Genomic DNA, 12,187 nt, shown 5'->3' with positions numbered 1-12,187 from the left:
TAAGACGGACACAGCGGCACCAGTATCGACAAGCGCTAATGCGGCTACACATTCAACAGTCAGTTCAATAACATTGGCGGGTGAGGAACGAGGACTTCGGCATTTAGACGTCGTTGCAGTTCTTGCCTCGGAAACTGCAGCCGTCAGTGTCGCTCGGCGGATGGATTCTGGAGAGGGCGCATGGGGGAAAGGGAACGGGTACGCGGGGACGAGGAGCGGCGGCGTGAAAAGGGCGGTTGGTCTGCAGGGTATGAACTCGGTGTCGCGTCCGTGTAAACTCAAGCGAAGTACTGCTGGGGTCCATAGTTGGGCGCTCGATGTGGGACGTCGTTAGAAAACGATGGCCGCCGGCGGCACAACCGGGCCACGTGTCCTGGAGTGCAACTGGCGTAGCAAATGGGGCGGTTGTCGGGAGTGCGCCAGGGGTTCGGTGTTTGAGGTGGCAGTCGGTTATACGCCATCGTCCGCAGATCTGTCGTGTGGTATAAGGCTGGAAAACGCCTGGTTGCAGCTGTCGGACGATTGCAGCATAACTTAACGGTATCGTCCCAAGAGAGGCACGAGGTGAGGCCACCGGTGGCGCAAGGGGCACTGCCACTTGGGGTTCGAGAGATGCCGCTACGGATGGCGCAAAGGACACCGTGGAAGGCGAAGCAAACGGGGCTGCTGCGGCGGAAGTCACAGGTGCAGGCACAGGCGTGGGTTGGCCGATTGAAGGAAGCGTCTCGGCAGCCTGCTTTCGGACTAGGCGGCGCACATTCGCAGGCAAAGGACACACAAGCTCAGAAGCACTGGGGAGCAGGGACAGCTGCCGCGTAACTTCTTCGCGGACGAACTGCTCAATGTGGGGCAAAAGGCACGAAAGGTCAGGAGGTAAGGTTAAAGACGATAGCGACCCTCGAGATAAGTCTCATTCGGCGACGGACGCTGGCGTGTGAAAACGCGCTGCTTTTGCAGTTCGTCGTAGCTGAGGCACAAATTTGTAACCTCGCTCACAGTCTGCGGGTTCTTTCCCAGCAGCATCTGGAAGGCATAGTCCTCAATGCCCTTTAAAATGTGCTTGATTTTACCGCACTCGGGCATCTCAAGATTCACTCGCCTGCACAGGTCCACGACGTCTTCTATATAGCTTGTGTATGTCTCGTTTTCGTGCTGGGTTTGCGTGCGTAGGCGTTGCTCAGCGTGAAGCTTGCGGACAGCGGGTCGAGCGAACGCCGCCAAGAATCGGGCCTTGAAATCCCACCAAGTTCGCGCATCGGTTGTATGGTTACGGAACCACATTCGGGTTAATTCGTCCAGATACAAGTCGACGTGGTTGAGCTTCATGGTGTCATCCCATTTATTATGAACGCTCACCCTTTCGTAGGAGGACAACCAGTCCTCTGCGTCGGTATCATCCTTGCCGCTGAAGTGGGGAGGTTCGCGTTGGGGCAGAACACCGGAGCACATGATGGGCGAGGGCTGCGGCGACGCCATTTCCTGGTCGATTCCTCCAGCTGCGGGTGTAAGCACTTGCTTGCTGCGTAATTCCAGGTTGGCGACCTTATAAGGTGTACGACCTCCACCAAAATATAGTGGGGTTTATTGGCAGGAAGGTATAGCAAGGCCTGACTATCGCGGAGTCCAAACGCGTCCAAGCGAGCTCTCGGGTCGGGGCACCAGTCTCGCGCACAGCGCTCTCGATGGGGCTGTCTAGCCCAGATTGTGGTGGATTGGGTATGTGGTGGACAATCCACCACATACCCACTTGTGGTGGATTGTCCCATATCCAAGTACATACATCGTCTGACGCGAGGCGTGCACGGCACATGCCCATTTAAGGAAGTGGCCGTGATATCTTCATTACAATATATATATATATATATATATATATATATATGCATTGATTCGGTAGCCAAAGCTACATAACTAAAAGTAGTACAAACAAAAATTTTAAAAGTCAGAACAGAACAAATAAAACCGTCTACGATAAAAAATTGCAAGTTTTCGGCGTAGGGCGGAGCGTAGGGCTATCGCGAATATTGTGTAGGGCGATGTAAGGCTTTTTTGGGTGCGGTGAGGGGCGATCCGGTCAAAATTGGTTGGCAACACTGTGCGACATCGGCGGCACAACGTAACTGGGGCATTTCGCGTCGGTAGCGGCGACCATGTATCCAGGTGGGAAGTGTTGTTTGTCGCGCGCCGTGAGTGCCTGCCTCCCGTTCCCACTCACGACCAGGATCGCATGATTCGTGAACGCTGTCGAGCATTGTGGTCGCATACTCTGAGATTTGACAAATAAACGGCTGTGTTCTCGTATCAGCGAACATCGCTGTGCTGCCGTAGGTGCGGGAGCTACCGTGGTTGACACACCTGAAGCTAGCGTGGTGGCCTACGTCGGAGTACTGTCTAGGTCGCCCCCGAAGAATCCCCAGGATCTTCCACGAACATTTATGGTGCCGTGCACAGCCTAACCGTCCCCACGTGGACCTCCTATAAACTGTCCTCAGATACAAATGCAGTACACTTCAATTTACCAGTGGCCGGTCTTCAGATCCATCGAAGAGAAACTACTTCGCGTTGCGGAAGTCGTCAAGGAAGTCGTCGATTCGTGGCAGGGGCTACAGGTCCTCTTTGGTGATATTGTTCCGTCACCTGTAGTCAACGCAGAACCTTAATTTGCTGTGTTTTTTCTTCCTGAGTGCGACGGAGGCAGATGAGGGGCTTTTCGATGGCTGAATAATGTCGCCTAGCATGTCTTCGACTGGGATCCGAATGGCTTCCGGTACGGTTACTGCCGGGTAGGACGGGCTCCATACCCGGTTATATTCGGTTCTTCCGTAGAAGCGTCTGACGTACTTTTGAGTTTGGCGCAAAACAATCGCTGTATCGGCGCAGCGAAAACAATTATTTATTCAGTTCTTCATGCCGTAGCGCCTGATTAACGTCGAGGAGATGCAGGAGCTTGAAGGCATCTTCTGGTGCGCATTCTAAGTCGGCGATGGCCAGCATGTCACTTGCTTTGTTCTTTTCTTCGAGGAACGCAATTGCAGCGCCATTACTTAAATGGCAATATTTTTTAGTGAAATCAATTACCAGAACGTGGTATTTTTCGCTCCTGGCGCACAGTGCCTTTAGCGACCGAGATACCGCCATCAAGAAGCAGACTTTGGCCACTCCCTACGCTAGCATCGACTTCAGGGACAGCATCTTCGCAGTAAACGGTGATAATCAATCTTTCGTGGTGTTGCAGGGTGACGCGATCATCGGCGATTCTTACAGCAGCACGGCGTTCGGGGGATAGTGTCATGGCGTGATCGGTGGAGAAAATTATGGATTTTGCATGTAAGTCAGTAATCGCACCGCTGTCGGTAAAAATCCCTTCCGAGAGTCAAGTCACCGGGACAATTAGGGAGCATTATGAACGTAGCATGGTTCATAGCGCCGTTTATGGTGACGCTTGAAGCACAGGTTCCACTAGGCGTGAAGAAATGCCCTCTTACAATGCGTATGTGCGGACCGTACCATCTGGTCGTCAATTGTTTTTTAGTTTCGAAAGGAGTGATTCCCTCATCACTGAATAGTGTCTATTAGTGCGACTACATCTAGGCCGTCGATGAATAGCTGTAGGTCAGAAGTAGTCGTCTCCTAGTTCGTGGTTCGTCGGGGCGTCACCTCACGAATGGTTCGCGTTGATTTTCGATGGGTACACTTCGCCGTTGTTGTGGTCTTGCTAATGAGACTTCACGTATGCGTCGCTCCGTTTGATTGTCATCGTGTTGCAGGTTGACATCATAGTTAGTTCTGGGCGTCAAGGTGTGGTCGTGTCGTAAGTCTTGGCATTCGGTGCGTCATCACGTCGTTGGAGAGCTTTCGAATTTTCGCCGTACTGCAACTTCACCTCCACAAGTTGCTGCTGGGTGTTTTAAGGAGAGATGGGACATGCTTTTGCGGTCGATGCCTCCAATTTTAACAAAAATGTTATATATCGCTCCCTGGGCCGACGCGAAAAATCTCTATTTCCTTTGTGAAGAAAACATTTTATTTAATAAAAAAACTCCCGAAGTTGGCCTGGGATACTGGTGCGTTGAGTGGCTCACCGAAGATTTCAAATCAAATCCAGTCTTTATTTCGCTTCTGAGAAAGACAGGGACGTAACCGCGGTCAATGATGGCTCAGGTACAGCACTCGCCTAGAATGCGGGATGTACCAGGTTCCGATCCGCGCACTGACGGGCACCAACCCGGTTCTTTAATAAATAAAGGTGTCTCTGGTCGAGCGCGAGCCCTTGAAAGGCGAATTGCCGTCTGGAAAGCCGCCTTTACCCTTGTGAGGGATCCCCTGACCCTTGCCCAAGTAGTGGGTCTCCCAGCCGTCATGCTGCGTACCCGCATTGCTTGGGGGGAAAGAGTCTGGCGCCATGTCCTGCCACAGGCGGTTTCCGAGTTGAGCGTCCACCGTGGCTGCGGAAGTCACCATGTGCATTTATCTGCCTTGGTGGCGCTGGGTACCTACCGGTGAAATAGGTACAAGTGACTCCACCGCCTGGCGCTCGGCCCTTGTGTGGGACTACATGCAACGTTTGAGAAGTTCATGCGGCTTGTACGGGAAATCGTCCCTACGGAACGGGACGGCTGAAAAAATGCAGGATTTTTTTTCGAAACTTCTAACACTGTAATATAAAAACTGCTGCCGCTATTTTCCTAGATATTTTTATGTAAAAGCATTGCATACTCCCAAATGATTTAATGCATTCGTGTTTAGTGAGCACAGCGAATTTTCAATTCAAAATTCCAGAGATTGAAAAATTCTTAAAAATCGCCCAAATATGGGGCCAAAATCACAAAGACGCCAAACAACAAAGACAAACTCTCACAGTTGGCCACCCATTGTGATGCGGGTGGATGCACGGGAAAGTTTGGCGCTACCAGATTCTTGTACAAACAACCAGGGAGATGCACGAAGCCTATGTAATCAAAAACCTAGGCGACGAATATGTCCGCAAGCCATTGCTAGGAATATCGCTGCGAGAAGTAGCATATCTAGCAGATAACATGTGATGCAATCCATAGCATCATTGTGTAACATGCGCCGGAGTGTGTACATATGTTCTTTCTTTTCAAAATAAACTTCAGTTGTGAGCGGCGCCCTGTTTGTGTTTTCCTCAGTCCTTTGTCCGCGTCTTTTGGCGCCTAGTGAAGATGAATCTGCAATTCCTCTTCTTGGCTGAATGGTAAGCTGATTCCCCCCCCCCCGCATGACTGGAAGCTTGGGAAATTAACCCCATTCTGAAGCCTACCCGGCCCCCCACTTGCTACTACTCTTTCCGGCCTGTAGTTTTGCTGAACAGGGAAAATTGTCAGAGAAGATGGTAGACAAAAGAATGTCCTGGTTTCTCGAAAGCAGACGGATTTACCTGAAAAAGGTGAATGGCTTCCGTATACTCAACTCGTTCATTGACAATTAAATTACCCTTATGTCGTCAATTGAGGAGGAAGTGGATTCTGGCCACCTCCCAATCGTAGTTTCCTTAGACATAAAAGCTGCCTACGGCTCTGCCACATACACACCAGTTTTACTGCTGTTCGAGTACATGGCTTTCGAGGAAAATGTTCTGCGTGGACCCAGGATTACATTCCTTGACGTCAGATTTCCATGCGTGCTCAGGACGCTGACACATCACGTTTCCCCTAGAAAAAGGCGTTTCACAAGGAGCCGTATTAAGTCAATTGCTGTGTAATTTGGCTCTTACACACCTAAAGCGGTGTTTTCCGCGAGGAGTCAACGTCGCAATTTACACAGACGATATTTGCGTCTGTTATGCATCACCTTCTCGACGCACTACTCAGCAACGTCTTAGGAAGGCCCTTTTCTTTATTTCAGCATTGTTTGCTGCTCGTGGACATTGCCTATCACACGACAAAAGCGTACAAATGGCGTTCACAATGAAGCTCATGAATCGGTTCCCCGATTCTGCTGGGTGGTTGTGCGGTCCCGTACGCCCGGACTCACAGGTACCTTGGCGTGGTCATATATCGAAATCCCTACTGGTTGCCTGAGATAAAAAGGCTATGTGCCCTCATATCTGCGACGTCTCCGGTTCTCGTTAACATTGCTGGTTCACGATGGGGCAGTAATTGCGGCTCAATGCTACAGCTTCACAAAGCTTACGTCGACGGCTTCATACGCTATAACTTTGCCGTACTGCATAGTGCGTCGTCTAGTAACAAGATGAAGCTAGAAGCGGCGCGGCAGAACAGCCCCCGCATTCATCTTAGTCAACCCAGAGGTTACTCGGGTGCCGGCACCATCGCTGAAGCTCGATGCTTGCCTCCGGACGTACTGACGCTAGCTACAGGAGTGGCTATGTGTCGAATACAGGCGCCTCCTTCGACCTAAGCCCTACTGTCTGAGCAGGATCACCGCGGCCCGCAGTTCTGGGCTTGGAGGTGCTATCAGCACTTCGGCCCTTTCCAAAACAACTCAACCAGCGCGAGCAATGTCATTTCAGTTTGCGCCCTGGACCCTTTCATCTACTCGTATAGGTTTAATCATTTCTGGCATAACAACTATAAAGATAGCGCCCCAACTTGAACTGCTCCAAGTAACGCTGAACTGCATGCACAGAACGCATTCCACCACGGCTCATATTTTCGCCAACGATTCTTCGATGCCTCAGTGGTTGTCCTCTGGGTTCTATGTCCCATCCACGAGAAAACTGTAGCCCTACCATTTAGGAAGACCAACTTCGTCGACATCAGCTGAGCTACATGCACTCAGAGGCAATCCGCTACATTCTCCGTCAATAAGCTAATTAATACACCATATTCCCCAGTGCAAATTTAAAGCACGACAAATTTAGACAAAAGACGATGACGCAAGGACAAGCGCTACTTTCAACTGGAAATTTTATTTACGAAAAACATATATATATACGAAAAGGTGAAAAAATACAAAAAACCCAGTGCATGTGCACATCGTCCTAAACTAGAGTATGTGCGCACTGTACAGGCACGCACACGCTCCTCATGCCATGGGCGTACCCAGGAAGGCCAGTTCTTTTGCTGATAACGATACCGAGGTCATGCTCACACAATCTTTGCCACCACGATGTAGCTTAGCCGCCTCCACAATCTCCCGTGTGCGCTCATCGGGATCGCGAAAGACAACTGTACATTCATCAAATCAAGGCGAACACTTGCAGTTCTGGCAATGACTGGCGAGGTTCCCGTCCGTGCCTTTTTCCGCTCGATTGGCATGCTCACGGAGGCGTTGATTAAGGCACCGTCCTTTTTGTCCAATGTAGGCCCTATGGCTAGACAATGGGAGCTTATACACCACTCCCGCAGTGCAATCAGCGTACTGATTTTGGCGCTTATATATAAGCTCTGCACTGGTTTTTTTGTGTTTTTTCACCTTTTCGTATATATAGGTTGTTTCGAAATAAAATTTCCACTTGAAAGTAGCGCTTGTCCTTGTGTCATCGTCTTTTGTCTAAATTTGTTGCGCTTTAAATTTGCACTATGGCGTACCAACTAGCTCGATCCCTCACGTTGTTAAGTCATATTTCCCATATTCACCATATGTACCAATAGAATCTTTCCAAACCTGCCCTTCAGTGCCGGCTTAGCAGCGGCAAGGGGCCTACATATGAACTTGGCGCACAAGAAAGACACACACTACCTCGACCACCTTGCAGTAGGTGCTGGGCATAATATTGTGTTTCACTGGGTGCTTCGCCAATGTATGATAACACGAAACAAGTAAGCTGACGACGCTGCCTCGGCAGACCACACCTGCCCATTTTTAAGAGATATTTCTTATCAAACACGACCCTTGGCCACACGCTGTGCTCCATACAGAAGAGAAACAGGAACTGGATACATCCTATACTCACCACCACACCTTTCTCTACGCACTTCAGCCTCAGCTGTCAACGTCCTCACCAGATCCCCCATCACCTAGAAACAATATTTCATCGGCTCCGACCTGATGCAGCGCCGCCACCAACAGTTACCGTTTCCACATTAGACTGTCTTCAGATGCGAGGTGCAACAACTGTGCGGTCGAAGACAGTATCGATCAAGGTTTGCTCATCTGACCTGCTTACAAGGACTTCAGGTCAATCTTGCTCGGCAACATTGCACGTGTAGGTTATGTCCACGGACCAGGACCAGTGACTTTAAAAACCATTTTAGGCCTCTGGCCTCCTTGTTCTCAGCAGCGCCTAGTGCTAACGTTCTCATACCTCAGCGACATCGGTTTAATTTAAAAAAAGTGAGATATTTTTAGTCTAAGAGTTATGCTGTTGCCTTTTTATACCTAATTTCGTTAATTCCTCTTTCACTTTGTGTCTGTTTTCTGCCCGCCTCTCATTTGGGTCTTTCTTCTTTTTGCCTTTCCCTAACACAGTAGCATGAAGACAATTTTGTGCGCCGGCTAAACACTGTTTTTTTTTATAAAGAGCTTCTCTCTGCCTCTCTCTCTCTCTGTCTCTCTCTCTAACAACACCGTCACTTTGTTCTCGATGCGATCCACGCATACACCACCGGCTTCACATTTGAAGTGAAGCCAGCTGGTTCCCTTTGAAAAGAAAATCTCAACAGAACAAGTAATGAAGTAGGTGGTGGTTTACCACTGACTTGATTACTTCTGTACTAGCTTGCAAGACTAGTTGCTATTTCACACTGGCAGGAAATCTCGGCTACGCTAACATGGGCCTTAATGCCTGCGCAAACGGGCTGATGCTAGCGCCTTTCCCGGTTCCGCCTATGTCGTGGCAAACTTTACCACGCGCCAGTTCAGCACGGTCAGCACGGCGCTTTGTACTACCCTTACTTACACGTACAGTGCATTTAACAAACCTGTACTCATCCTTTGGTTCCTATCTCTGTCGTGAGATGTCGTGCCTAATTTGACAGGTGCAAAGAAACATCTACACTTCCGTGCCATCGGATTCTTCACCGCATCCATCGCTGCCCTGGCGACCATTTATGCACAACATTTATGTTCTTCCCACCCACTCATCTCGCATTACTATTGGAAATGTACCCTATGCTCTTTCGCCCTATTGCTTCCCTAGATCCCATCTTGAAGGCTCTGGTTGCCCCCCTCACGACAGTGAACGCCCTGTATGCCCAGGAAGCGCAATACGAACCATGCCCCGAATCCGTGCAAATATGAACACAACGCATACCCGGTAGACTGAACACCACAGCTCGGGCCCGGAGCTTAATTTTCTGACAATATATTTGTTCTCTCTCTCTCTCTCTCTCTTTCTCGCTCTCTGTATCTCTCTGTCTTTGTCATTAAATACCCTAACAAATAGAAAAAGTTCGCAAGGGCATTATCCGCCGCTCATTAGTGCATTTGTTTTCCATTGTCAGGTCTTGCATACGTGGGAGGTGCCTGCGGCCCACTGAAGGTTGGATACGGTGAGGATGCCGTCGGGACATTCAAGGGGGTGCGGATCTTGGCCCATGAAATTGGACATTTGTAAGACCCCTTCGGTGAACTTTTGCTTCATCCTACAAAACAACAATCTTAAAGCTGTAAATACACAAACTGTCGGAGTTATCAACGCATAACCGCGGCATAGTTGGTTAGAACTGTGAAACATGATTAGGTAGCGTGATATAGAGGGACCAAATATAGAAGACCCCTCAAAGGACTACTGCAAGTCCTGTGTGGTCTCCTATTTTTGTCCCGCCAATACCGCGCTACTTAAGCATGTTTCACGTATCGGATTTGAGCAGTCGATCACGTGCGGTGTTCATGAGAAATATTGTCACGAAGACAAGGACGATGCAGTTGTGTTGAATGAGAAACACGTTTATTGGAGCGAACTTGTGCTCCTCTAACAACTCAAAAGAATACAGAGGCGGCGAAGCAGCGGTCAACAAAGTGACTTGCACAGGCGAGTGTCGTCGAATCGAATGCCCCGGCGTCCGCACTGCAGGCTTTTTATCTTTTGGCGCGCGTGGTTCTCGAAACGTCGATTCGCATCGAGAACATAGTAGATCCACGAAGATTATTCTGGGCTGTTCACGTTAGATCGGAATGCTCTCCCTATCACAACAGATAACACATGCGGCACAAAAAGAAAGAATGGAACACGCGCCTTCCTTGGCGCAGAGATAACACAGACCGGCGCAGCCGGGCGGTAAAAGCAAAACACAAATAAACAAACCCAATGTATGGTTCGCGGCATTACCCCCCCCCTCTAAGAGTGCATCGACCCGATGCTAACATAAGGGACAGTCCGAACAAATGAAAATAAAAGTTTGTCATCGTCCGTAGAAAGGTTTTAAGCGAACCACGTGGACGACTTCAGGCCGCGTGCGTCGTCGTGATGTGCCGGAGTCACCATCGGGGATCACTTCGTAGGTAAGTTGGCCAACACGTCGTAGAATCTTGTAGGGTCCGAAATACCGTCGCTGGAGCTTCTCACTAAGTCCGCGTCGTCGGATGGGAGTCCAAACCCACACACGATCCCCTGGTTGGTACTCGGCGTCTCGGCGTCGGAGGTTGTAGCGGCCCGCATCCACCAGCTGCTGGTCCGTTATACGAACTCGAGCGAGCTGGCGGGCCTCCTCCGCACGTTGAAGACATCCGTGGACGTCGGCGTTGAGGTCGTCGTCTTCTACGTGCGGAAGCATGGCGTCGAGCATCGTAGTCGGCCTTCTACCGTAGACAAGCTCGAACGGCGTCAGCTGTGTCGTCTCCTGGATAGCCGTGTTGTACGCAAACGTGACATACGGGAGCACTTCGTCCCAAGTCTTATGTTCAACGTCAATGTACATCGACAGCATATCTGCGATTGTCTTGTTCAGACGTTCTGTTAGTCCGTTCGTTTGGGGGTGGTACGCCGTCGCTCTTCGGTGATCCGTGTTGCTGTAGCGTAATACTCCTTGCATCAGCTCCGCAGTAAATGCCGTTCCGCGGTCTGTGATTAGGACTTCCGGGGCTCCATGTCTCAGCACAACTTGGCTTATAAAGAACTTCGCCACTTCTTGTGCAGTCCCCCTCGGAAGAGCGGCGGTCTCTGCGTAGCGCGTCATGTAGTCTGTCGCTACGACAATCCACTTGTTCTGTGATCGTGACGTAGGGAACGGGCCTAAAAGGTCCATTCCAATCTGTTGAAATGGTCTCGATGGGACGGCGATCGGTTGCAGAGGTCCGGCGGGTCTTGTTGGCGGCGTTTTTCGTCGCTGGCAGTCACGGCAGCTCCGGACGTAGTGGGTGACGTCAGAGGTAAGGCCGGGCCAGTAGTACCTCGCCTTGATTTTTCCAATAGTGCGGGCTGTGCCCAGATGTCCGGAAGACGGGTCGTCGTGGCACGCTTCCAAAATTTCGTCACGAAGGTCCGCGGGGATGACGAGAAGGTAATTCGCTCTTGTTCCGGGGCTGAAATTCTTCTTCACAAGGACGGAGTTTCTCAGGCTGAATGCTGGTAAGCTGCGTTTGAAGGTCCTAGGAACGGCAACGTTGCATCCCTCGAGGTACTCGATTATGACGCGTAAGTCGGGGTCGGCACGCTGCTGGGCGGCTAGGTCGCTCCCCGTCACGATCCCGAAGAACACGCTGTCTTCATCAGAGTCTTGTGGTGGTGGGTCGACGGGGCCGCGGGACAGGCAGTCGGCGTCGGAGTGTTTCCTGCCGGATTTATAAACGACTGTAACGTCGAACTCCTGCAGGCGCAAGCTCCACCGCCCAAGACGGCCAGAGGGGTCCTTCAAATTGGCGAGCCAGCACAGCGCATGGTGGTCTGTTACAACCTTGAATGGCCTTCCATACACGTATGGGCGAAATTTTGAAATCGCCCATGTAATAGCCAGGCACTCTTTCTCAGAGGCAGAATAGTTTTTCTCCTCCTTCGACAGACCACGGCTAGCATAGGCGATTACCCTTTCGCAGCCGCTTTGCTTTTGGACAAGGACGGCACCCAAGCCTATATCACTGGCGTCCGTATGCATTTCCGTTTCGGCATTTCCGTCGAAATGTGCGAGCACGGGCGGGCTTTGCAGGCGTTTTTGCAGCTCGCCGAATGCTTTTTCTTTTGTCGTTTTCCCAGCTGAAAGGGGTGCTATCTTTCGTCAAGCGCGTGAGTGGCTCTGCAATGCGTGCGAAGTTTGCGACGAAGCGCCGGTAGTATGCGCACAGCCCGAGAAATCTCCGCACGCCCTTCTTGTCTTTCGGCTTTGGGAAG

The 12,187-nt window shown here is 50.6% G+C and overlaps 1 protein-coding gene across 1 annotated transcript in view; it reads left to right on the top strand.

Annotated features, from left to right (window-relative positions):
• LOC144176045 (venom metalloproteinase antarease-like TtrivMP_A) overlaps window positions 1-12,187 on the top strand; it is a 258,958-nt gene that overhangs the window by 158,381 nt on the left and 88,390 nt on the right. The window contains exon 10 of the mRNA XM_077705165.1: window positions 9,366-9,474. Coding sequence (XP_077561291.1) covers window positions 9,366-9,474 — 109 coding nt within the window. The remainder of the gene's footprint in view (window positions 1-9,365; window positions 9,475-12,187) is intronic.

The sequence above is a fragment of the Haemaphysalis longicornis genome, unplaced genomic scaffold (genome assembly GCF_048455015.1).
Source record: "Haemaphysalis longicornis isolate Haplotype H1 unplaced genomic scaffold, Haemaphysalis longicornis Haplotype H1 scaffold_3, whole genome shotgun sequence".
Taxonomy (NCBI): Eukaryota; Metazoa; Arthropoda; class Arachnida; order Ixodida; family Ixodidae; genus Haemaphysalis; species Haemaphysalis longicornis.
Note: the sequence above shows the minus strand (reverse complement) of the source record. Positions and strands in the feature narration are given on the sequence as shown.